We start from the raw sequence: 26586 nt of genomic DNA on the forward strand, positions 1-26586 counted from the left end.
TGTTTTCTCCCCAGTAATTGAGATGTGTTCTACAAAAATCAAGGTCACTGCATTGACTGACATGTGGGGTTGAACAAAGATTGTTTTCTCAGGCCACTGTAGTAAGATTACTTCTGTGAAGTATGCGCTTTCTGTAAGGAAAGGCGTGACCAAACCAAAGCTTTCAAAAGTTCCAGTGGAATAAATTCTCAGCCCTGCAAGCAGAAATCTGAACAGCCTGCGTTTAGGCTGTACATCTCCCCTGACTTGTCTGTACGAACAACAAGACAACAGACCTAAACTCTTTCAAAACCTCCGGTGTGTATGCAGCAGGACTGGATTGCCTTGTGCACTTCAATCCCACCTTGGCTGTGGAACAGGACAGGCAAACACCTGGACATCACCCAGCCCTACCCCAAAGACAGCACAACTGCCTGTGCTCCATGGTGGCAGGGACAAGGAGGCCTTTGACCTACAGATTTCGCAAAGAGCTGGAGGAGGAAAAGGAACAGCCCTTATCGCCACTCCCCCAACGCTGAGCTGATCAGAGGAGGAGCTCTGGGTCCAAACCAAATTCCATGTTTAAAAGTCAGCAACAACGGGGAGAGGGGAGCAGGAGGCAGAAAAAGAAGGGCTGAAGAAGAGGACAAAGCAAGAAGAAGAGGACAGCTGCCAGGGGAGGGGAGCAGGAGAAAGGAGAAGGAGGCAGAAGTGAAGGACAGAAACAGTGCTGGGTCAAAACAGGAAGACTGAGGAGGAGACAGACTACAAAATGACACTGCTCCTGTGGCTGTCATCTTGGAGCAACATCTCTGTACTGGGAGTTTTTCTTACAGTCTTTACCGTGCTTCTTGATTTCATGAAGCGCAGAAAGAAGTGGAGCCGTTACCCCCCAGGCCCAGTGTCGCTGCCGTTTGTTGGGACCATGCCATACATTAACTACAACAACCCGATTCTCTCCTTCGAGAAGGTGAGTAGTGGACCCAGCCAACATGCACGGCACTCTGCGGGTTGGGGAAGTGTTGCAGGAATGGCAGACTGCTCTGTGAATTTACCAAGCATGCCTACAGCCATCTGGCAGTTTCAGTTAAAGACAGAGGCTTGCAGGATTTGCCCCATCAGTAGTGCCAAAAATGACCGTAGCATTTCTATTCAAAGTCAGGCATTATCTCTTCTCAAAGGAAAAGCACAGCACGGCTTCCAGCAGATCAGCCATGGGCTTTTACTTCAGTGTGCAAACTCCAAAGGCTCCTTCTCTAAGACAAAACTGTTTACCTGTTTGTCCAAAGATTATCATTTTCAAATCATATCAAATCAGGTCATTCTCACTTCACTGATTACTAGTTACTGACCACTAATTGCTTTTAATGACGTATTTCAAATGCCATTAAGGTACTAATCCCCTTTCAAATCCCACTGCAATAATAATTAAAAAAAAGAAAAGAAGAAAAAAGAAGAAGAAGAGGGATGAAGAGAATGGGAAAGGGGCAGGGGGAAAGGGGTGGACATAGGAGGAAATGGGAGATGGGGGAGAGGGAGGAGAAAACTGTATAATGAGGGAAGGGGGAAAGAAGGGAGAGAAGAGGGTGTGGGGAGGGGAGGGGAGAAATTGCAAGGAGAAAAGCAAGAAAATGTAAAGACAGTGAAAGAAAGAGAGAGAGAGAGGGAAAGACGAAAATGGACAAAGGAAGGAAGGAAGGAAGAGACAAAACACAACAAAGACAAAGAACATACAGCTGATAAACTCATCTATGCAATCACCTTTTTGTCAGCAACATGTCGTTTTCAGATCAGCAGAGATGTAGGATGTGTGCCCGTTACCAGTCTTTCTAAGAGGGTACATTCCCCCTGGGTAGAAAGCTGACTCCAGTGTGGAGCTACCTTTTCCAAGCACGCTTCTGGGAATTGGGCTTTGGGTAGAAAAAGAAATTACATACACTTTATCATCAGTATTTCTGTCAAGTAGAAATTAGAACTACCTAAAAATTGGTTACGTTTTTAAATGAAATTATAAGTGTTGGGAAATAATGGGTTCTTGAGTGTTCAGTCTTTGAAAATCTCCAAACAGGTTCTTGACCTGGTGCTGTCAGACAAAATCTGTATCATGCCAGTTGCAATGCAATGATCCCTGCTGCAGATAGTGGATGACAGTGTTCTGAGCTGTTGTACTGCAAAGAGAACCAACAGTCAAAGGTCAGCTGGAAGGCCTCCCAATAAAACAGTACAAACCACTGAACAGTCAGGCGCTAAGGAAAGACACAGGATATGTTTTTGACATTACTTTCCCACACTATTGCATGCCAGATCATTTTTAGGGCCATGATTTTTTTATGTTGGCAGTTTCGCAAGCAGTTTGGAAATGTCTTCAGTCTCCAGAACTGCTGGACCAATGTGGTAGTGCTGAATGGGTACAAAACTGTGAAGGAAGCCCTGGTCAACAAATCAGAGGACTTTGCCGACCGCCCATACTTCCCAGGATATGAACATCTGGGCTATGGACATAAATCTGAAGGCAGGTCTTTTGCAAACATACATTTCCCACAGGCACTAGCACAAGGAGGACTGGCTAGACGATGTGTAGACAGAGGATTTTCCCAGTGTAAAGCCACCTTCACATGTCCCTCTAGCCAATATCCTTGTACATCTGCCACTCTTCTGTGGTCACAGAATCAGGTGAACTAGCAGCTCCAGAAAGTGGCTGTAGTACAGCTCCAGGCACTAGCACACACCTCTTCAGCAGTGTGAGAATACCATCAGTGCTACAACTTGCATGCCAGGGTGAGAGCTCGTAGTTCCCTCTGCCCGCTGCCCATTGCCACCCTATGACCATGTCCTTGTCATGACAAAAAAATGGCTGCTTTCCTCCTAGAGGACAGAAGAAAGCATCCCTCCGCATCAGATCCTCTGCACAAAATGCTACCCAGTTCATGCAAGCTAAGGACACAGTGCTGAATAATTTGGAGGAATGTTTCCTTCCAATGCCCTCCCTGAATTCCCCCATTTCCACCTTTAGTAGACAGGTATCTGCATTAGAACGTGCAGTACTAAGTTTTTAGAATGGCTGTATGAACAAGCCATACGCAGTCCTACGTTGTTTTTTTTTTTCCCTCTCTCTTCCCCCTGATGTGAACCTCCAAACTCACATTTGTTCTTTTCCAGGAAACATTGTATGGTGTACAGCTCAGAGCTCCTGATGTTTCTTGGACACTCTTATTTCCAGGGGTTGTTTTGGCAAGATATGGGCATGTCTGGAAGGAGCTAAGGAAATTCACGCTCACTACCCTGAGGAACTTTGGAATGGGAAAGAAGTCCTTGGAAGAGCGAGTGACTGAGGAAGCCGGATTTCTGTGCTCTGCAATCAATTCTGAAGGAGGTTTGTCACATGCAGCAGGACGGAGAAAATGTTCTGATAAAAAAACCCAAACAATCAAACAGAAAAAGGCAATAGAGTGATACAGCTTCTCCTCTTTGCATGTCGTGTTTCAAGTCCATCAGAATAATGGTTACTGAACCTGTTGTGCTGTAAAGCCACTTCTACCTTACACATGGGGGCTACTGTAAGGCTAATCTATTTCAAACAGGAAATAAAATAAGCAGAAGTAAAATACAATTATTTCCAGAGCTGGGTAACTATTACCCATGTGAAGTTAGGTGTAACAGGGTGGAACATGGTGGCTCCACTGGTGGAGGTGGTTGTCTTCCTGTACTCTGTCCTTGTGTGGCCCCATCTGGAGTACTACATTCAGGGCTGGGGCACCCACAAGAAAGACACAGAGATGTTGGAGTGGGACCAGAGGAAGCCATGGGGATGCTCAGAGGGCTAGAACTCCTCTCCTACCAAGAAGGGTTGGGAGAGCTCAGTTTGTTCAGCCCACAGAGGAGAATGCTGCAGGGAGACCTCACTGTGGCATTCCAGTATTTGAGGGGAGCTTATAATCAGGAAGGAGATTGATCTTTTACATGATTTGATAATGATACGATTAGGGGGAAATGTTTAAAGTGAAAGAGGGGAGAGGAGGAAAATCTTTACCCAGAGAGTAGTGAGGCACTGAAACAAGCTGCCAGGAGAAGCAGCCTGTGGTTTCATGATATCAATATTATCATATACTGCAAAATTAATCTGAGAGCTTTTACATCGAATCAACTATAATTAGACACAAGAAGTGCTATCTCTCATGTGACAGAACAACCCTGTAACTTGGCTTTTCTTTGGGACCTTTCTTATTCTAACAATGTCCAGCAATCCATAGTAGGAGATAAGAACATCTTCTCTTCCTACTATGATGTATTCCTACTTTCAGCATTTTGAGGGCATTTTCTCATGAAAACAACAAAGAGATATGTGTGTCTTCTTGTTGTTGGAAGCTGCAGTACCACAGCGTGATGTTGCTTTGCCTCTTTGCTTGATATCCATTTGCATTTGTAGGTCGGCCTTTTGATCTGCATCTTCTTGTAAATAATGCAGTCATCAATCTGATCTGTATCATCACCTATGGAGAGCGTTTCGAGTATGGTGATGAGACATTCAAGAAGCTGTTAACTTTGTTCGAAAACTCCCTGAATGAAGAAGTTGGACTCCTGCCTGAGGTAACAGAGAAGCATATTATGTTCTGTAAGACACTGACCTCTGCCACTTGAGAGCACTCTGTTTCCATTATTTTAATTTTCAGATCACATAACACCTTGTCTCTTTCTATATGGTTCTGGCCTGCCAGCTTCTTCATGTGGCACCCATTTTGTTGCGCATCCCTGGACTGCCACAGAAGATCTTTCGATGCCAAAAGGAATACATCGACTTCACAGAAATGCTCATAGATAAGCACAAGGAGACCTGGAACCCTGCTTACACCCGAGACTTCACTGATGCATTTTTAAAGGAAATGACAAAGGTAGGAAGAGATCAACAGAATCTCAGTGTCCCGAGGCAATTCCTCTACTTCTTTAAACTTGTTAATAGAAGCTGGCTTCACATATACAGTTCTATAGACTGTTACAAATTTCCTATCTCTTCATTCCATGTCATACTTGAGAAATGATGTGTTCAGCTCTCCATGCTGTGCCCTCCTTGATTATCCTCAGAGATCATATAATCTGCTGTTTCTGTCTACACAGTGTCTGGCAGCTCTCTTTTCACCCTGCATCACTTTGCAGGCATATACGGGGTGGATCAGAGCCTGATCAAATTCCCTCTTGTCACATCTATCTACTGCTCACCTAAGGTCCCCTATGAAGACTGAGCGAAAAATCCCTTAGCCAATGCTAACTTTGGTCAGGCCAGTTCCACTGCTCCCTTGCCAGAGATTTTTTGTTTGAATCAAAGTTGAGTCAGAGATGCCTCATTAATTGCTATCCATAGTAAGACAGCATCAAAATATGCAGAATAACTTAGCAGATGTTAGTCCTTAAGAAAGAAAAGTATAAAAGGGATTAGAAAACACAAGCAGATGAACTCATGCAGACAGCTTGTTAGATCTCACATGCTAGAAAATCTGAGTTCAATTAGTATTTTGATGAGAGACCAGTTTTGCAGGAATTGGTATTGCAGATGTAATAGCTAGCAATAACACCCTAATACTTTCTTTTCCCAGCCCCCCCACCATCCCTCCCCTCCCGCTCCGCCCTGGCAATTGTAGCAAAATACCAGGGCAAAGCACTGAGAATCTGTGATGGATAGACAGATAGCCCTCTCAAAATACTGCTGATTTGCATTTGCCATATCAGTGCAGCCGCCTCTCTGCTGTGTGGGTTTTCAGATATGTTTTAGATATGCTACTGTATAGCAGTGTTCCATCCCTTCTGGGGGAGGATGCCACAGTAAGTGTCAGCATTCTGCTGAGTTGAGAGCACAAGGCAATCACTATGAAAGCAGGTATAACTTTTTCACCTCTCAAGATCTAGGAGTACAGTGGTAACGGCATGCTTTAAGCACATCAGTCACACACAGACCACAGCTTGCGTTGTGCTCTACTCTGCCAATGAATTCCTGGTCAGCAAAAATGGATCTACTGCTTCTCGGTACTTCTCTGAAAGAAAGTCTTCTCACTCAAGAAAGTGTCTTTGCTCCTGTCACACACTTGTTTGTTATCTGCAGGGTAAGGAGGCTGAAGAGAATGGTTTCAATAAAAGCAATCTTACCATGGTGACCTCAGACTTGCTTGCAGCTGGTTCTCAGACCACATCCACCACCCTCCGATGGGCGTTCCTGTTCATGCTTTTGTACCCAGAAATACAGAGTAAGTGAGAGGACAAGTGGAGGTGTGCTATGTTCCTCAGAACACTCATTTCACTGCAAGGACACTGCACATCTCTCCATATTTTGGGCTTTCTGCAAAAAGAAACAGCCTTGGGAATTGTGGGTCTGGGAGAAACCAGGAGAAACGCTTCCCCACATACAGCTGTTATAGCACAGCTTAGCGAGACTGGTAGGGAACTGGCTGAAATTACTGGAGTTGGAAGAGAATTCCAAGGCCAGTTCCCTCCTACTGAAGGCTGCTGGGGGACTTCCAGTGGCCATGGTGCCATCCTTCCTGTATTAGACACTAAGATGTTTTAATTCTCAAACACCGCATTGCACAAGTACAATTTCAGTCACATAGAGGAGGGGTAAGGCAGAATGTCAGATAAGAGGAATTTCATTAAAGGCAGTGTGCTCAACTAATAATTATAGAGATCTTTCTGAACAACTGAAAAAGTATATTCCCATCAGTTTCTGCTCATTCTATAATTGCTCGTCCTGCTCTCACCCAGTGCCTGCTCAGCTCATGCTGCCAGCTTTCCTATAACTTGTGCCAGCCCCTTCTGATTATCTAAGGAAGCTCTAATTCCTAAGCTGTGCTGCTTTTAGGTAAAGTCCACAGAGAGATTGATAAGGTGATTGGAAGAAACCGACCACCCACCATGGCAGACCAAGCGAACATGCCCTACACCAATGCTGTCATCCACGAAGTACAACGCTGTGGGGACATTGTTCCTATGGGGCTACCTCACATGACATACCGAGACACAGAGCTTCAAGGTTTCTTCATTCCCAAGGTGGGTGTGGCCAGACAGCCAATGCAGCATCATGCCCCAGGAAGAGGCCAGGCCTGGAGTGACCGCACACAACTCTGCAGTTTTGTCCCTTCTGCCCCAAAGCACAGCCATGGAGAACACTGACTTAGGAATTTGGAAATACTAAGATCACACAGATGGTCGCACTTGTGCTCTGGTTTACACTGCTTATGCGGGAACCAACTGCAGAGGCATCTCAGGAGCATTCTCCCCTGGCAGTGCTGGCTGGATTGCAAGCCTGAGATGTTTTTTAAGCCACACAATGACTCCCTGATGTATAAAACTTAAACTTTGAGGTTTTCCATGTCCCATGCAAAGGTATGGCTTTGAAGTCTGTTAGCTTTTCCTTTCCAGCTACAAAACAAGTCCATGGGGATCTGAGAAGCAGAGGCTGTTTGCAGGCAACGCGTGTTCCTGGAAATGTGCAAATGCTGCACCTCTGTTTTCAGTAAGGTCAAGAAGAGTTTGGTGCATTATTTTGAAGCACCTAACAAGGGCAGTATCAGGTGGGAGAAATTGACCAAAGAGGGACCAGCACTGATCTATCATGCTAAGATAATTCTGGGGTTCTCATGTAAATTGTTTCCTCTTGTGAACGAGTACAGGGGACGACAGTCATCACCAACTTGACTTCCGTGCTGAAGGATGAGACAGTCTGGAAGAAGCCAAATGAGTTTTATCCCGAACACTTCCTGAATGAGAATGGGCAGTTTGTGAGACCAGAGGCCTTCCTGCCCTTCTCTGCAGGTAAATCCAAGGGGAGGATCTAGCCACAAGTCTGGTGCAAGCAGGAGCGGTGATGTGCGTCCTGGGAAGTGGACGTCCAAGGGTTGTCCTTTTCCTCATCTTTGCAGTTCAGCAGGTGCTAAGACCTGCAGGGACCCTTTCAACCTCAATTATTCTGTGACTTTGTGCCTGACAGACATGATGCACCACCTAACTAAATAGCTGTGAGTGCCTCAGCCTTTTTCACACGGTTAACAAAGCAGTCCCACTTTCTTCCTTCTCTCCATTCAATGCAAGGAGGCTTCTGAATTGTGTTTTGCTCCATCCTTTGTCTACGCACAAAGGGTGCTCATCCCACAGTGATTTCAGTGTGGTTCAGTGTCCTCTCTCATGGACATTCCTTCTTGCAGGTCGACGTGCCTGCCTGGGGGAACAGCTGGCCAAGATGGAGCTCTTCATCTTCTTCACCACTCTCATGCAGAAGTTCACCTTTGCGATCCCTGAAGATCAGCCCAGGCCACGGGAGGACAGTCACTTTGCTTTTATAAACAGCCCACACCCATACCAGTTGCAAGCTGTTCCAAGATAAGCGTGCACCGCTTCACTCAGAAGCCACCACAAACACTGTCAGAAATGTTGCAGGGCTATGCAGATCATGCCAGGATCTAGTTATCCAAAGTCTGTGCTGATGTCCCCAGCTTTGTAACGTAAGGATGTGGCCCAGTATCCTTAGCTTAGCTTAATTTCAATTTTAGTCCTCAATTCCTTGGAAAAAGCTGACAAGTGCTGCTGGACACCCCCCTTCCCTGCTGGCCACTCTCTGCCTCTGGTGCTCTGTCTCTACCTGCCCTCCAGGTGCCCAGGAGTGCTCTGGCTTGACTCCTGCAAAAACAAGGCTCACAATGTCAAGTGATTTGGCACGTGCTTTTGGTGGGCAGGGTGAGAGCTTCAGCACTTACAAAGTCACGTTTCCCAGCAGGACTACACATCGCTTCAGAGTTTTGCTCCGGATTGTGAAATAAACGTAAACTCCATGCATTACTTCATGTATACTGCATACTGCAGTTTATTGTACACATACTGCATTGCCTTCATTTACAACCCCAAAGAAAGCAAAATGCATGCCAACTAGGACTCCAGCAGGAAGAACTACCAAGGAGTACCTAAATTATCAATATGACATTTCAGCTCCAGAAGCTGGTAGTTTCTGAAATACATACATTCCTACAAATGTATTTCAAGATGAATTCTGGTGCTAACCATTATCCATTACTATGGATAGCCATTACTAACTCCTATCCAGTTAGCTCGCCAAAACTGCTTTTTTCATCATTACTCAAAGTCAGGGAAGGTTTAAAACTGACACAGTTACAGTTTGAATGATCCAGCTGCAGGTATCATAGGTGGCTTTTTCTTCCTGCAACATTGCTGAACAGTTGTTTTGCCAGGTGTTAATGTTGTTGTTCATGTTGGTAGAAAATGTAGCACGAATGCATAATTGCAATAAAAACCCTCTGAAAGGGTGCACACATGCATACATTTCTCTTTTTCATACTAACTTTGGGACCTACGAAATCTACCACATTATGTATATGATTACCTATACTACTGTTAAGATTTCAGCTTCAGCAGAACTGCACACTGATGTTTTTCACTTGCAAATTTATCTGACAAAATAAAAGTGATCCGTGTGACAGACTCTGTTCTCCGTTGACTTCCTAGCAGAGGATGGCTTAAAATCCAATAGGCCAGAAAAGCTCCCTGTACCCTAAAAAGAGCAGTAGCCTCCATTTCCCCACTGTAAAATTTAGTTACATTGGGCTGAAGAAAGAGAGCCAGGAATGGACAGCAGACACAGCAGAATAATGCAGCAATGAGGAGTCTGGCAGTATAGAAAACAGGCATGACTGGCTCCCAAGATGGCATGAACTGAGTCTGAAGGAAGAGAGCACAGCTCAGATGCTGAATGACTCACGACCCTGCCAGCTGCCTTCAGCCACAGCTGTTGGGGTTACTCAGGTTTCAGGCTCCCCTTTCTGTCACTGAGCTAGAGAGTTAAATAGCAAACAAAAACCACTGCCAAACAGTAAGTGTGCAGATGGGGGACTGCACTAATATGTGTGACATGAAAGAAACTCCCTTGTAACTGCCTTTTGAATACAGATAGGAAAAGTGCACAATCAAAAGAAGGGGCTGGCTCTAATGGCCAGAAATGACAACATTGCTTCAAACTGGGACAGTCTGACTTTCAAAAATAAAATCAGTTGACTTTGACCTTTCAAGGCAGTTGAAAAAAAGCAGCTAGTATGCAACTGCTTTGATGTGACTGGAGATACTAGCAACAGAGTTTATGTCTATTATATAATGATTTAATTGCAGTAGTAAACACTTTCAGAGAAGAAGAAAAATTGTTTGCTCAGCCTGCTCTGCAGACACCCGCACCTTTGCAGGCAACAGTCTGAGCGTGCAGTCTTTTTCATTATGTATTTCTCTCCTTACTCTTACTCATCAGTTGCTGGCTTTTTGCATCTGATCATTCCCAACCCTGAATTTCTTCAGAGATTCTCCAAGACCGCAGGAAGGCAACATGAATGGATCATTGGTTGTACCCTTCCTAAGGCTCAGAGATCTACAGCAGTAAGTGTGGTCGGGAAGTAATGCCTCTGGCAGCTCATCTTTCTGATGCAGCTCTGAAAGCTATCCTGGGGAGCAAAGCACATTCAGAATTTGTTTGGATTCATAAACACCCAAACTGGGGGCCTAACAGCATCCCCAACACCTGGGAACAGCAGAACTGCCCCTGAAAGGTTCCCCGTGCCAAAAGGAAGAGATCACGTCAGATGTCTCCTGCAATAATGGGTTCTTTGCATTACTATTCATCTCTTCTAAACTCTATTCTGGTCTCTTTGTCATCCTACCTCTTTCCTGTGCAATCATGACGATATCAGTCCTTGTGATTGTACTTTGCACCTAGATTTCCAGGTGCTTTATCACTGTGGGGCTGAAGGCCATGAAGGAACATTAAATAATACAATAATACAGCCCCACACATACATTTTACAAGAGGGAAAACTGAGATGTAGCCTGCTGCTTGCTTGCCTCCAAGTCACAGCTCAAATCGATGCTGAAACTAAATCACGGTTCTTCCATCTCTTCAACCGTCAAACCCATATTTAATCACCTCATTATTTTCAAAGGTGTCCCACTGATCTCGTGCTTTAGGAAAGCAGGATGAGTTTTCCCATGTGAATATAAATGCTTTGTTTACAAGAAAATTAATAATGGGATTTGAGCCAGTAACTCTGTCCAAAATTCCCCTGGATGCTCCTGTATAGCTGAGAAAAACCGCACAGCATCAGCACTAATCCAAAAATGAAAAGAAGTGCAATATATTCACTGCAATTGGGAATCTTAAGGAGAACAAACCCAAACCAGCAGCTGGAACAGAGCCGTGGCGTTGGGCCTGAGACGAGTCAGGGCGACAGCTGCCATTCCTTCCCTGAGAATGGGCAGCAGAAGCAGAACACAACCAGGCCTTGCTTTCGTTACAGGTGAGCTGGTGGGATAGGTGCAGGGAATAGCCGCAGGGAATTTAACGAAGAGCCTGAAGAACAGATCACTGTGCACTGTGGGAAGGCTGGCAGTAAGTCATAGTAACAGTAATTATGAAAGACTTGGCTATTTCAGGTTTGCTGCCTGCTTTGTCATAAGCAAGCTGATTGCTCAACCCATCTTAAAGCTGTACAAATAACTGATAATGTACAAAGTGCTGTCTGAACTCCAACAATATCACAGTGAAGCGATGGAGACTAAAACTCCCCTAGCAGGCGCTGTGCCTTGGGCTAAATTTGTTTGGGAATATACAGCCAAAAAATTGTTAATCCATTTCTAATGTCTGAAACCGTTCTGAGGAACCGATTGTTTATCTCACCTTCCTCCAACCCATTAGAAAAATTTCTGGTGACATTCTCCTTTCTTGGTTTAACGCTTTGAAGTATTGCACTTGCATCTTGGCAGAAGGCAGCATTCTGGTAGGAAGAGACATTGCACCCGCTCCCTAACACTGAGCTCAAGCTTGACCGTGTTACAAAGCATTTGAAAACCCAGTCTGCATGTGCTTAATAGAGATCTCAGCTTTTCAGCTCAAATTCCCAGGAGCTGTCTGCAGGGTGCAGGTAGTGGTGATCACTGGCTGACAGAGGCTGGCAATGGCAGGGGACAAGTGTGAAACTGCTCTCACCTGCTCTCCCCTTGCCCTTTCCAGCCCATGTATGCTGCTTGTGTAAGGACACAGTAGGCAAGAGACAGATTGGGCTGGTGAAAGAATGTGGAAGGAGGACCCAAAGGAGCGATGGCCCTCTGGCGAGAAAGCAGAGGACGAGTTTGTTGGTTCTATGTAGTCCCAGCTCTGCAGTACCCTGGGAGGTGGTCAGGTGGAATGGCTGTTTTGGTTCCCTTCTCACTGGGCTCTTACAAGAGGCTTTGTTGCTCCAGAACAGTATACTGCTGAGGTTTAGATCCTCCTAATGGTGCTGGGGGGAAAGCAGCCCCTGGGATTTGAAGAAACCCCGTCTGAGAGCTGAAGGAAACATTCCTATTGTGTGTCCTGGCTGGCTCCAGTGTTGAAGCTCCTGACTGCTGGCAGCTGCTCAGCAACTGGGACTTTCACCTGGGGAATAAGCATGTGATGCTGTATAATTAATTGCACAAGCTGCAGTTTTCATCAACAGGCCCTTCACACCCTGCCAAATCTGTGTCAAATCTGTGATCCAGTCAGGCGCTGGGCACAGAGTATGCGGCTGTTCAGGGTAGTTTGGATCCCTCTGACTCTGCTGCTAGGCTTTTCTTGTTAGGTGCCAGCATTTAGGTGGTCATTTTGAATTATGTTACATTTTGTCCTTTGGTGATGCTTCAGAGGGATGCTCTGAGTACTAAAGATTGCCGGCTTCATACAGACACTGCTGACATCTGTGGAAAAGCCCAACAAAAGTAGAGTGTGAGCAGCAGGCAGCAATTTAGGTTTTGAATTCAGTTACTATAAAGCAGGATTACTAATTGGTCGCCATCTACCCTATGAACAAGGAGAAGGTCTTTCTGGATGGAGAAGCAGTACAGGACTGCAATTGGCAATGATACAGTGGTGTATATGGACAGAAAGGTGGAATAAACATTGTGCAGCCAATACTAATCTTTGCAATCCTTGCATTACGTTACTTCTGGATGCTTCATTCTACAAGATCAATAAGTTACATGTATGTATTATATATATATATATATATATATATATATATATATATATATATATATATATAAATTTTATATAAACAAATAAATAAATAAATATTTCCACAGCAGGGGATTTGGAACCTGATGTCTATTAGGGTCCCTTTCAACCCAAGCCACTTCATTGCAGGACATCATTTATAGAATAGTAACATCCACACACAGTTTCTGTAACTTCACATAGCTCATCTCATAACTGACAGAGCACAAAGACATGCATATTTTTCCCAGGGGGAAAGCAGCCCCTGGGATTTGAAGAAACCCCGTCTGAGAGCTGAAGGAAATATTCCTATTGTGTGGGTGGTATATTTCCGCAGTGGTGACAGTGGGTCATCTTCGCTGGTACGGGTTGTTATGAGCACAGCGTGCAGGGTCTTGTTCATTGCTGGTGAAAATATGTAGCTAATGGTGGTGACTATGATGAAAAATGCTGTTTTATATCTGAGAATTTTTCTATCAAATAGTGTTATTGTGCTCGTTCTATCTGTTGTTTCCACAGAAATAAATAGGAGGATTACTTTTGGAGCTACCTACATCTATGCAGTCCAAGACAATTTCTATTCACTAAATGCGGCCCAGGCAAGCTGAAAAGGTTGGACACCCACGGCCAAAGTCAGGGTACTTAATGACATCCACTGCTCTCATGCTTTGAGGAAGCCGTCCTTGAAGAACAAGCAACTCTCCAGGGCCCTTCTACTCTCCAGCCCCTTTTGGGATCATGCCAGCTGGATCCCTAAATAAGGAGAAATCTGTTCTCTTGAGGGCAAGGGTTTTAATGATATCTGATCTGCCAACTTCGCACAGGATTTTAAATTCCACAGGGTCATGACTGCTGCAGGTAAATGTACGCTTGACTGACACATCCTGCACCAGTTCCTCCTTGTTTGTAAAAAACAAGCCCAGCAGAACATCTCCCCCAATTGGCTCATCAGTCACTTGCGACAAGAAATTGTCTACAGCAAATTCCAGCACACATCTGGCTTGTGTCAGACCACAGAGCCTTCATGCTGAAGCACACCTGTAAGTCCTCAGCCCTACGCTGATGTGAAATGGCACCACTGGCTTTCTCTCCTTGACCAGGTCCTGTCCCAAAGTAAAGCTCTCTGCATCCTCTGCAAGAAGCACTACCTCTACAGGTGTGCTCACCTTGTCCAGACTGTTCTTCCAGAAGGATCTCTGTCCATCTGTGGCAGCTCTCATTCACATGAATTATTCCACCGTGACTCTAATCCAAGAGAAATTATAACTATGCAGTTGTGTAATTCCTCTTGTTTGGTTCCCCACCTGTCTGTGTTTCCAAGTGCCTGAGATAATACTGAGTCACAAAGCTTTCACAAGGGACATGCTGGAGTTTCTCTGATCATGCTGTACAGGCTCTGTATGGGACACTCTTCAGGGTACAGGCACTTTGAGGCCCTGACTGCATACCAGAGATCACTGCAGTCTTTGCAGGTATATCATTTTCTCAGCTCTCCAACACCGTTGCAGGAGTTGATCCATTAGGAGCTTTTCTCTGAAAATGTTGAGATCACAAATCAAACAGTGATGGGTTTATTGCTTCTTTCTAGCCAGAGCTAATTGTCATAATGGAGAGCTTTATTGATCCCTAATAGCAATTATGCCAGGAGCACAGAGCTGTGCTGTTTTAGGAAATACATTGACTAATTTCCATAATTTTGATTGGATTACTGCTGTCCCAAAGGCTGGAAATGCAAGGCTGCCTGTAAGCATGTGTTTTCTCCCCAGTAATTGAGATGTGTTCTACAAAAATCAAGGTCACTGCATTGACTGACATGTGGGGTTGAACAAAGATTGTTTTCTCAGGCCACTGTAGTAAGATTACTTCTGTGAAGTATGCGCTTTCTGTAAGGAAAGGCGTGACCAAACCAAAGCTTTCAAAAGTTCCAGTGGAATAAATTCTCAGCCCTGCAAGCAGAAATCTGAACAGCCTGCGTTTAGGCTGTACATCTCCCCTGACTTGTCTGTACGAACAACAAGACAACAGACCTAAACTCTTTCAAAACCTCCGGTGTGTATGCAGCAGGACTGGATTGCCTTGTGCACTTCAATCCCACCTTGGCTGTGGAACAGGACAGGCAAACACCTGGACATCACCCAGCCCTACCCCAAAGACAGCACAACTGCCTGTGCTCCATGGTGGCAGGGACAAGGAGGCCTTTGACCTACAGATTTCGCAAAGAGCTGGAGGAGGAAAAGGAACAGCCCTTATCGCCACTCCCCCAACGCTGAGCTGATCAGAGGAGGAGCTCTGGGTCCAAACCAAATTCCATGTTTAAAAGTCAGCAACAACGGGGAGAGGGGAGCAGGAGGCAGAAAAAGAAGGGCTGAAGAAGAGGACAAAGCAAGAAGAAGAGGACAGCTGCCAGGGGAGGGGAGCAGGAGAAAGGAGAAGGAGGCAGAAGTGAAGGACAGAAACAGTGCTGGGTCAAAACAGGAAGACTGAGGAGGAGACAGACTACAAAATGACACTGCTCCTGTGGCTGTCATCTTGGAGCAACATCTCTGTACTGGGAGTTTTTCTTACAGTCTTTACCGTGCTTCTTGATTTCATGAAGCGCAGAAAGAAGTGGAGCCGTTACCCCCCAGGCCCAGTGTCGCTGCCGTTTGTTGGGACCATGCCATACATTAACTACAACAACCCGATTCTCTCCTTCGAGAAGGTGAGTAGTGGACCCAGCCAACATGCACGGCACTCTGCGGGTTGGGGAAGTGTTGCAGGAATGGCAGACTGCTCTGTGAATTTACCAAGCATGCCTACAGCCATCTGGCAGTTTCAGTTAAAGACAGAGGCTTGCAGGATGTGCCCCATCAGTAGTGCCAAAAATGACCGTAGCATTTCTATTCAAAGTCAGGCATTATCTCTTCTCAAAGGAAAAGCACAGCACGGCTTCCAGCAGATCAGCCATGGGCTTTTACTTCAGTGTGCAAACTCCAAAGGCTCCTTCTCTATGACAAAACTGCTTTAGCGGTCTGTCCAAAACATGCCAAATGTAGAAACTAAACCATTTGTAGTGTTTGCCTGCATAGCATCCAAAAGATTATCATTTTCAAATCATATCAAATCAAGGTCATTCTCACTGCACTGATTACTGGTTACTTGACCACTAGTTGCTCTTAATGATGTATTTCCAGTGTCACTGAAGTATTAATGCCCTTTCAAATCCAACTGCAATAATTAAAAAAAAAAAAGGATAGAAGGATAGAGAGAAGGGGAAAGGGGCAGGAGGGAAGGGGTTGACAGGAGGAAACAGGGGGTAAGGTGGAGAGAGCAGAAAAGGGGAAAAGGGGGAAAAAGGGAAACAAGGAAGGGAAGAGGAAAAGGGGAGGGGAGAAAATGCAAGCAAAAAAAAACAAGGCAAGGCAAGGAAAGAAAAAGTAAAGACAGTGAAAGAAAAAGACAGAAAGAGAGAGAGGAAAAGAACAAAATGAAGGTAGAAAGGAAGGGACAAAAATGGTCAAAGGTCAGCTGGAAGGTCTCCTAATAAAACAGTACAAACCACCAAACAGGCAGACCCTAAGAAAAGACACAGGGATATTTTTTTGACATTACTTTCCCACACTATTGCATGCCAGATCATCTTCAGGGCCATGATTTTTTTATGTTGGCAGTTTCGCAAGAAGTTTGGAAATGTCTTCAGTCTCCAGAACTGCTGGGCCAATGTGGTAGTGCTGAATGGGTACAACACAGTGAAGGAAGCCCTGGTCAACAAATCGGAGGAATTTGCTGACCGGCCATACATGCCGATATATGAACATCTGGGCTATGGACATAAATCTGAAGGCAGGTCCTTTGCAAACATACATTTCCCACAGGCACTAGCGCAAGGAGGACTGGCTAGATAATGAGTAGACAGAAGATTTTCCCAGTGTAAAGCCACATTCACACGTTGTCACGGAGTTAACTAGATCAATCTATGCCCGTGACAGGGGGCATTAGGCCCCTGTCCCCCCACCTTCCCCCCCCCGGCCCCACAAAATGGGAAGGAAGGAAGGGAGGAAAAAAAAAAAAACAGCAGCAACAATCTATGGAGGAAAACGTATTTTACTAACATGATATCAGAATGCAAGATAACACAATATAATACAATCTAATTGAAATTGAGACTAATAAATCAAATAAGATAGGAGAGAGAGAGTTCCTGAGACCGAGTCAAACCTGAAAAGCTTGGAACAGCTAGGAAAGCACCCTGCAGCACCCACTGCCAGGCAGTAAGAGACCGCCCCACCGGGAAGGGTAAGATCCCATGACTTCTGTAATGTATAGGGATAGGTACCTGGAACTGGAGCACTAACACTTTAATTCCACATAATGTTTTGATGTGGAATACTGAAAACCAAAAAACATAAAACAAAGACACATGTCCCTCTAGCCAATATCCTTGTACATCTGCCACTCTTCTGTGGTCACAGAATCAGGTGAACTAGCAGCTCCAGAAAGTGGCTGTAGTACAGCTCCAGGCACTAGCACACACCTCTTCAGCAGTGTGAGAATACCATCAGTGCTACAACTTGCATGCCAGGGTGAGAGCTCGTAGTTCCCTCTGCCCGCTGCCCATTGCCACCCTATGACCATGTCCTTGTCATGACATAAAGATGGCAACTTTATTCCAAGACAGAAGAAAGCACCCCTCCGCATCAGATCCTCTACACAAAATGCTACCCAGTTCATGCAAGCTGAGGACACAGTGCTGAATAATTTGGAGGAATGTTTCTTTCCAATGCCCTCCCTGAATTCCCCCATTTCCACCTTTGCTAGACAGGTATCTGCATTAGAACGTGCAGTACTAAGTTTTTAGAATGGCTGTATGAACAAGCCATACGCAGTCCTACGTTGTTTTTTTTTTTCCCTCTCTCTTCCCCCTGATGTGAACCTCCAAACTCACACTTGTTCTTTTCTAGCAAACATTGTATGGTGTACAGCTCAGAGCTCCTGATGTTTCTTGGACACTCTTATTTCCAGGGGTTGTTTTGGCAAGATATGGGCATGTCTGGAAGGAGCTAAGGAAATTCACGCTCACTACCCTGAGGAACTTTGGAATGGGAAAGAAGTCCTTGGAAGAGCGAGTGACTGAGGAAGCCGGATTTCTGTGCTCTGCAATCAATTCTGAAGGAGGTTTGTCACATGCAGCAGGACGGAGAAAATGTTCTGATAAAAAAACCCAAACAATCAAACAGAAAAAGGCAATAGAGTGATACAGCTTCTCCTCTTTGCATGTCGTGTTTCAAGTCCATCAGAATAATGGTTACTGAACCTGTTGTGCTGTAAAGCCACTTCTACCTTACACATGGGGGCTACTGTAAGGCTAATCTATTTCAAACAGGAAATAAAATAAGCAGAAGTAAAATACAATTATTTCCAGAGCTGGGTAACTATTACCCATGTGAAGTTAGGTGTAACAGGGTGGAACATGGTGGCTCCACTGGTGGAGGTGGTTGTCTTCCTGTACTCTGTCCTTGTGTGGCCCCATCTGGAGTACTACATTCAGGGCTGGGGCACCCACAAGAAAGACATAGAGATGTTGGAGTGGGACCAGAGGAAGCCATGGGGATGCTCAGAGGGCTAGAACTCCTCTCCTACCAAGAAGGGTTGGGAGAGCTCAGTTTGTTCAGCCCACAGAGGAGAATGCTGCAGGGAGACCTCACTGTGGCATTCCAGTATTTGAGGGGAGCTTATAATCAGGAAGGAGATTGATCTTTTACATGATTTGATAGTGATATGACAAAAGGAAGCAATTTTAAAGTGAAAGAGGGGAGAGGAGGAAAATCTTTACCCAGAAAGTAGTGAGACACTGAAACAGGTTGCCAGTAGAAGCTGTGTCACTGGAGGCACTCAAAGCTAAGTTGGATGGGGCCTTGGGCAGCCTGAGCTAGTGTGTATCAACAGCAGGAGTTGGGACTAGGTGGGCTTAGAGATAAATTCCTACAGAAACCATTCTACGATTCCATGACATCAATATTATCATACATGACAAAACAAATCTGACAGCTTTCACACATCAACTACCATTAGACTCAGGAAGATGTGCTATCTGACATGTGAAAGAACAACCCTGTAACTTGGCTTTTCTTTGGGACCTTTCTTATTCTAACAATGTCCAGCAATCCATAGTAGGAGATAAGAACATCTTCTCTTCCTACTATGATGTATTCCTACTTTCAGCATTTTGAGGGCATTTTCTCATGAAAACAACAAAGAGATATGTGTGTGTTCTTGAAGCTGCAGTACCACAGCGTGATGTTGCTTAGCCTCTTTGCTTGATATTCATTTCCATTTGTAGGTCGTCCTTTTGATCCACGATTTCTTGTAAATAATGCAGTCAGCAATCTGATCTGTACCATCACCTATGGAGAGCGTTTTGACTATGCAGACAAGACATTCAAGAAGCTGTTAACTTTGTTTGAAAACTCCCTGAATGAAGAAGTTGGATTCATGCCTCAGGTAATGCAGAAGTGTATTAAGTTCTGTAAGACACTGACCTCTGCCACTTGAGAGCACTGTGTTTCCATTGTTTTTTGTTTTGTATCACATAATATCTTTTCTCTTTCTGTATGGTTCTGGCCTGCCAGCTTCTTAATGTGGCACCCATTTTGTTGCGCATCCCTGGACTGCCACAGAAGATCTTTCGATGCCAAAAGGAATACATCGACTTCACAGAAAAGCTCGTAGAGAAGCACAAGGGGACCTGGAACCCAGCTTATACCCGAGACTTCACTGATGCATTTTTAAAGGAAATGACAAAGGTAGGAAGAGATCAACAGAATCTCAGAGTCCCGGGGAAATTCCTCTACTTCTTTAAACTTGTTGATAGAAGCTGATATAGCATTTGCTATATCAGTGCAGCCTCCTCTCTGCTATGTGGGTTTTCAGATATGTACAGCCTGTGTAGTAGTGTTCCACTTCCTCTGGGTGCGGATATTACAGAAAGTTGCGGTGGCCTGCTGAGTTGAGAGCACAAGGCATTCACTGTGAAAGTAGGTATAACTTTTTCACATCTCAGGATCGAGGAGTACAGTGGTAACGGCATGATTTTAGTACATCAGTCACACACAGACCACAGCTTGCGTTGTGCTCTACTCTGCCAATGAATTCCTGGTCAGCAAAAATGATCTACTGCTTCTCAGTACTTCTCTGAAAGAAAGTCTTCTCACTCAAGAAAGTGTCTTTGCTCCTGTCACACATTTGTTTGCTATCTGCAGGGTAAGGAGGCTGAAGAGAATGGTTTCAATAAAAGCAATCTTAGCCTGGTGACCTCAGACTTGCTGGTAGCTGGTTCTCAGACCACATCCACCACTCTCCGATGGGCATTCCTGTTCATGCTTTTGTACCCAGAAATACAGAGTAAGTGAGAGAACAAGTGGAGGTGTGGTATGTTCCTCTGAACACTCATTTCACTGCAAGGACACTGCACATCTCTCCATATTTTGGGCTTTCTGCAAAAAGAAACAGCCTTGGGAATTGTGGGTCTGGGAGAAACCAGGAGAAACGCTTCCCCACATACAGCTGTTATAGCACAGCTTAGCGAGACTGGTAGGGAACTGGCTGAAATTACTGGAGTTGGAAGAGAATTCCAAGGCCAGTTCCCTCCTACTGAAGGCTGCTGGGGGACTTCCAGTGGCCATGGTGCCATCTTTCCTGCATTAGACACTAAGCTGTTTTAATTCTCAAACACCGCATTGTACAAGTACAATTTCAGTCACATAGAGGAGGGGTAAGGTAGAATGTCAGATAAGAGGAATTTCATTAAAGGCAGTGTGCTCAATTAATAATTATAGAGATCTTTCTGAACAACTGAAAAAGTATATTCCCATCAGTTTCTGCTCATTCTATAATTGCTCGTCCTGCTCTCACCCAGTGCCTGCTCAGCTCATGCTGCCAGCTTTCCTATAACTTGTGCCAGCCCCTTCTGATTATCTAAGGAAGCTCTAATTCCTAAGCTGTGCTGCTTTTAGGTAAAGTCCACAAAGAGATTGATAAGGTGATTGGAAGAAACCGACCACCCACCATGGCAGACCAAGCGAATATGCCCTACACCAATGCCGTCATCCACGAAGTACAACGCTGTGGGGACATTGTTCCTATGGGGCTACCTCACATGACATACCGAGACACAGAGCTTCAAGGTTTCTTCATTCCCAAGGTGGGTGTGGCCAGACAGCCAATGCAGCATCATGCCCCAGGAAGAGGCCAGGCCTGGAGTGACCGCACACAACTCTGCAGTTTTGTCCCTTCTGCCCCAAAGCACAGCCATGGAGAACACTGACTTAGGAATTTGGAAATACTAAGATCACACAGATGGTCACACTTGTGCTCTGGTTTACACTGCTTATGCGGGAACCAATTGCAGAGGCATCTCAGGAGCATTCTCCCCTGGCAGTGCTGGCTGGATTGCAAGCCTGAGATGTTTTTTAAGCCACACAATGACTCCCTGATGTATAAAACTTAAACTTTGAGGTTTTCCATGTCCCATGCAAAGGTATGGCTTTGAAGTCTGTTAGCTTTTCCTTTCCAGCTACAAAACAAGTCCATGGGGATCTGAGAAGCAGAGGCTGTTTGCAGGCAACGCGTGTTCCTGGAAATGTGCAAATGCTGCACCTCTGTTTTCAGTAAGGTCAAGAAGAGTTTGGTGCATTATTTTGAAGCACCTAACAAGGGCAGTATCAGGTGGGAGAAATTGACTAAAGAGGGACCAGCACTGATCTATCATGCTAAGATAATTCTGTGGTTCTCATGTAAGTTGTTTCCTCTTGTGAACGAGTACAGGGGACGACAATCATCACCAACTTGACTTCCGTGCTGAAGGATGAGACAGTCTGGAAGAAGCCAAATGAGTTTTATCCCGAACACTTCCTGAATGAGAACGGGCAGTTTGTGAGACCAGAGGCCTTCCTGCCCTTCTCTGCAGGTAAATCCAAGGGGAGGATCTAGCCACAAGTCTGGTGCAAGCAGGAGCGGTGATGTGCGTCCTGGGAAGTGGACGTCCAAGGGTTGTCCTTTTCCTCATCTTTGCAGTTCAGCAGGTGCTAAGACCTGCAGGGACCCTTTCAACCTCAATTATTCTGTGACTTTGTGCCTGACAGACATGATGCACCACCTAACTAAATAGCTGTGAGTGCCTCAGCCTTTTTCACACGGTTAACAAAGCAGTCCCACTTTCTTCCTTCTCTCCATTCAATGCAAGGAGGCTTCTGAATTGTGTTTTGCTCCATCCTTTGTCTACGCACAAAGGGTGCTCATCCCACAGTGATTTCAGTGTGGTTCAGTGTCCTCTCTCATGGACATTCCTTCTTGCAGGTCGACGTGCCTGCCTGGGGGAACAGCTGGCCAAGATGGAGCTCTTCATCTTCTTCACCACTCTCATGCAGAAGTTCACCTTTGCGATCCCTGAAGATCAGCCCAGGCCACGGGAGGATAGTCACTTTGCTTTTATAAACAGCCCACACCCATACCAGTTGCAAGCTGTTCCAAGATAAGCGTGCACCGCTTCACTCAGAAGCCACCACAAACACTGTCAGAAATGTTGCAGGGCTATGCAGATCATGCCAGGATCTAGTTATCCAAAGTCTGTGCTGATGTCCCCAGCTTTGTAACGTAAGGATGTGGCCCAGTATCCTTAGCTTAGCTTAATTTCAATTTTAGTCCTCAATTCCTTGGAAAAAGCTGACAAGTGCTGCTGGACACCCCCCTTCCCTGCTGGCCACTCTCTGCCTCTGGTGCTCTGTCTCTACCTGCCCTCCAGGTGCCCAGGAGTGCTCTGGCTTGACTCCTGCAAAAACAAGGCTCACAATGTCAAGTGATTTGGCACGTGCTTTTGGTGGGCAGGGTGAGAGCTTCAGCACTTACAAAGTCACGTTTCCCAGCAGGACTACACATCGCTTCAGAGTTTTGCTCCGGATTGTGAAATAAACGTAAACTCCATGCATTACTTCATGTATACTGCATACTGCAGTTTATTGTACACATACTGCATTGCCTTCATTTACAACCCCAAAGAAAGCAAAATGCATGCCAACTAGGACTCCAGCAGGAAGAACTACCAAGGAGTACCTAAATTATCAATATGACATTTCAGCTCCAGAAGCTGGTAGTTTCTGAAATACATACATTCCTACAAATGTATTTCAAGATGAATTCTGGTGCTAACCATTATCCATTACTATGGATAGCCATTACTAACTCCTATCCAGTTAGCTCGCCAAAACTGCTTTTTTCATCATTACTCAAAGTCAGGGAAGGTTTAAAACTGACACAGTTACAGTTTGAATGATCCAGCTGCAGGTATCATAGGTGGCTTTTTCTTCCTGCAACATTGCTGAACAGTTGTTTTGCCAGGTGTTAATGTTGTTGTTCATGTTGGTAGAAAATGTAGCACGAATGCATAATTGCAATAAAAACCCTCTGAAAGGGTGCACACATGCATACATTTCTCTTTTTCATACTAACTTTGGGACCTACGAAATCTACCACATTATGTATATGATTACCTATACTACTGTTAAGATTTCAGCTTCAGCAGAACTGCACACTGATGTTTTTCACTTGCAAATTTATCTGACAAAATAAAAGTGATCCGTGTGACAGACTCTGTTCTCCGTTGACTTCCTAGCAGAGGATGGCTTAAAATCCAATAGGCCAGAAAAGCTCCCTGTACCCTAAAAAGAGCAGTAGCCTCCATTTCCCCACTGTAAAATTTAGTTACATTGGGCTGAAGAAAGAGAGCCAGGAATGGACAGCAGACACAGCAGAATAATGCAGCAATGAGGAGTCTGGCAGTATAGAAAACAGGCATGACTGGCTCCCAAGATGGCATGAACTGAGTCTGAAGGAAGAGAGCACAGCTCAGATGCTGAATGACTCACGACCCTGCCAGCTGCCTTCAGCCACAGCTGTTGGGGTTACTCAGGTTTCAGGCTCCCCTTTCTGTCACTGAGCTAGAGAGTTAAATAGCAAACAAAAACCACTGCCAAACAGTAAGTGTGCAGATGGGGGACTGCACTAATATGTGTGACATGAAAGAAACTCCCTTGTAACTGCCTTTTGAATACAGATAGGAAAAGTGCACAATCAAAAGAAGGGGCTGGCTCTAATGGCCAGAAATGACAACATTGCTTCAAACTGGGACAGTCTGACTTTCAAAAATAAAATCAGTTGACTTTGACCTTTCAAGGCAGTTGAAAAAAAGCAGCTAGTATGCAACTGCTTTGATGTGACTGGAGATACTAGCAACAGAGTTTATGTCTATTATATAATGATTTAATTGCAGTAGTAAACACTTTCAGAAAAGAAGAAAAATTGTTTGCTCAGCCTGCTCTGCAGACACCCGCACCTTTGCAGGCAACAGTCTGAGCGTGCAGTCTTTTTCATTATGTATTTCTCTCCTTACTCTTACTCATCAGTTGCTGGCTTTTTGCATCTGATCATTCCCAACCCTGAATTTCTTCAGAGATTCTCCAAGACCGCAGGAAGGCAACATGAATGGATCATTGGTTGTACCCTTCCTAAGGCTCAGAGATCTACAGCAGTAAGTGTGGTCGGGAAGTAATGCCTCTGGCAGCTCATCTTTCTGATGCAGCTCTGAAAGCTATCCTGGGGAGCAAAGCACATTCAGAATTTGTTTGGATTCATAAACACCCAAACTGGGGGCCTAACAGCATCCCCAACACCTGGGAACAGCAGAACTGCCCCTGAAAGGTTCCCCGTGCCAAAAGGAAGAGATCACGTCAGATGTCTCCTGCAATAATGGGTTCTTTGCATTACTATTCATCTCTTCTAAACTCTATTCTGGTCTCTTTGTCATCCTACCTCTTTCCTGTGCAATCATGACGATATCAGTCCTTGTGATTGTACTTTGCACCTAGATTTCCAGGTGCTTTATCACTGTGGGGCTGAAGGCCATGAAGGAACATTAAATAATACAATAATACAGCCCCACACATACATTTTACAAGAGGGAAAACTGAGATGTAGCCTGCTGCTTGCTTGCCTCCAAGTCACAGCTCAAATCGATGCTGAAACTAAATCACGGTTCTTCCATCTCTTCAACCGTCAAACCCATATTTAATCACCTCATTATTTTCAAAGGTGTCCCACTGATCTCGTGCTTTAGGAAAGCAGGATGAGTTTTCCCATGTGAATATAAATGCTTTGTTTACAAGAAAATTAATAATGGGATTTGAGCCAGTAACTCTGTCCAAAATTCCCCTGGATGCTCCTGTATAGCTGAGAAAAACCGCACAGCATCAGCACTAATCCAAAAATGAAAAGAAGTGCAATATATTCACTGCAATTGGGAATCTTAAGGAGAACAAACCCAAACCAGCAGCTGGAACAGAGCCGTGGCGTTGGGCCTGAGACGAGTCAGGGCGACAGCTGCCATTCCTTCCCTGAGAATGGGCAGCAGAAGCAGAACACAACCAGGCCTTGCTTTCGTTACAGGTGAGCTGGTGGGATAGGTGCAGGGAATAGCCGCAGGGAATTTAACGAAGAGCCTGAAGAACAGATCACTGTGCACTGTGGGAAGGCTGGCAGTAAGTCATAGTAACAGTAATTATGAAAGACTTGGCTATTTCAGGTTTGCTGCCTGCTTTGTCATAAGCAAGCTGATTGCTCAACCCATCTTAAAGCTGTACAAATAACTGATAATGTACAAAGTGCTGTCTGAACTCCAACAATATCACAGTGAAGCGATGGAGACTAAAACTCCCCTAGCAGGCGCTGTGCCTTGGGCTAAATTTGTTTGGGAATATACAGCCAAAAAATTGTTAATCCATTTCTAATGTCTGAAACCGTTCTGAGGAACCGATTGTTTATCTCACCTTCCTCCAACCCATTAGAAAAATTTCTGGTGACATTCTCCTTTCTTGGTTTAACGCTTTGAAGTATTGCACTTGCATCTTGGCAGAAGGCAGCATTCTGGTAGGAAGAGACATTGCACCCGCTCCCTAACACTGAGCTCAAGCTTGACCGTGTTACAAAGCATTTGAAAACCCAGTCTGCATGTGCTTAATAGAGATCTCAGCTTTTCAGCTCAAATTCCCAGGAGCTGTCTGCAGGGTGCAGGTAGTGGTGATCACTGGCTGACAGAGGCTGGCAATGGCAGGGGACAAGTGTGAAACTGCTCTCACCTGCTCTCCCCTTGCCCTTTCCAGCCCATGTATGCTGCTTGTGTAAGGACACAGTAGGCAAGAGACAGATTGGGCTGGTGAAAGAATGTGGAAGGAGGACCCAAAGGAGCGATGGCCCTCTGGCGAGAAAGCAGAGGACGAGTTTGTTGGTTCTATGTAGTCCCAGCTCTGCAGTACCCTGGGAGGTGGTCAGGTGGAATGGCTGTTTTGGTTCCCTTCTCACTGGGCTCTTACAAGAGGCTTTGTTGCTCCAGAACAGTATACTGCTGAGGTTTAGATCCTCCTAATGGTGCTGGGGGGAAAGCAGCCCCTGGGATTTGAAGAAACCCCGTCTGAGAGCTGAAGGAAACATTCCTATTGTGTGTCCTGGCTGGCTCCAGTGTTGAAGCTCCTGACTGCTGGCAG

The 26586-nt window shown here is 45.1% G+C and overlaps 2 protein-coding genes across 3 annotated transcripts; both read left to right on the forward strand.

The window, feature by feature from the left end:
• LOC116233524 (cytochrome P450 2D14-like) lies at positions 1-9453 on the forward strand. Of its 2 annotated transcripts, XM_090141415.1 has the most exons (9): positions 1-949; positions 2320-2491; positions 3200-3352; positions 4406-4566; positions 4695-4868; positions 6071-6212; positions 6824-7011; positions 7635-7776; positions 8166-9453. In XM_090141415.1, exons 1-9 carry the CDS (start codon positions 752-754, stop codon positions 8342-8344), a joined length of 1509 nt encoding a protein of 502 aa, XP_089997541.1. In that variant the 5' UTR covers positions 1-751; the 3' UTR covers positions 8345-9453. The 2 variants fall into 2 exon arrangements, with proteins under 2 accessions (XP_089997541.1, XP_089997548.1); XM_090141422.1 differs by lacking the exon at positions 2320-2491 and having other exon boundaries at positions 3139-3352.
• A 3923-nt stretch (positions 9454-13376) lies between these two features.
• Positions 13377-23639, forward strand: LOC149919592 (cytochrome P450 2D17-like). Its single transcript, XM_090141430.1, has 9 exons — positions 13377-15719; positions 16669-16840; positions 18020-18172; positions 19338-19498; positions 19627-19800; positions 20257-20398; positions 21010-21197; positions 21821-21962; positions 22352-23639. Exons 1-9 carry the CDS (start codon positions 15522-15524, stop codon positions 22528-22530), a joined length of 1509 nt encoding a protein of 502 aa, XP_089997556.1. The 5' UTR covers positions 13377-15521; the 3' UTR covers positions 22531-23639.
• The last annotated feature ends 2947 nt before the right edge of the window (positions 23640-26586 follow it).

This window comes from Phasianus colchicus, chromosome 1 (genome assembly GCF_987193195.1).
Source record: "Phasianus colchicus chromosome 1, bPhaCol1.hap1.1, whole genome shotgun sequence".
Lineage (NCBI taxonomy): Eukaryota > Metazoa > Chordata > Aves > Galliformes > Phasianidae > Phasianus > Phasianus colchicus.

What these genes read in the sequence shown, in the direction of transcription:
- LOC116233524 (XM_090141415.1), top strand. Translation starts at nt 752, where the DNA reads ATGACACTGCTCCTGTGGCTGTCATCTTGGAGCAACATCTCTGTACTG. An exon ending in TGCAATCAATTCTGAAGGAG is followed by an intron (nt 3,353 to 4,405) that starts GTTTGTCACATG and finishes TTGCATTTGTAG; the next exon opens with GTCGGCCTTTTGATCTGCAT. An exon ending in TTTTAAAGGAAATGACAAAG is followed by an intron (nt 4,869 to 6,070) that starts GTAGGAAGAGAT and finishes TGTTATCTGCAG; the next exon opens with GGTAAGGAGGCTGAAGAGAA.
- LOC149919592 (XM_090141430.1), top strand. Translation starts at nt 15,522, where the DNA reads ATGACACTGCTCCTGTGGCTGTCATCTTGGAGCAACATCTCTGTACTG. An exon ending in TGCAATCAATTCTGAAGGAG is followed by an intron (nt 18,173 to 19,337) that starts GTTTGTCACATG and finishes TTCCATTTGTAG; the next exon opens with GTCGTCCTTTTGATCCACGA. An exon ending in AAGGTTTCTTCATTCCCAAG is followed by an intron (nt 21,198 to 21,820) that starts GTGGGTGTGGCC and finishes GAACGAGTACAG; the next exon opens with GGGACGACAATCATCACCAA.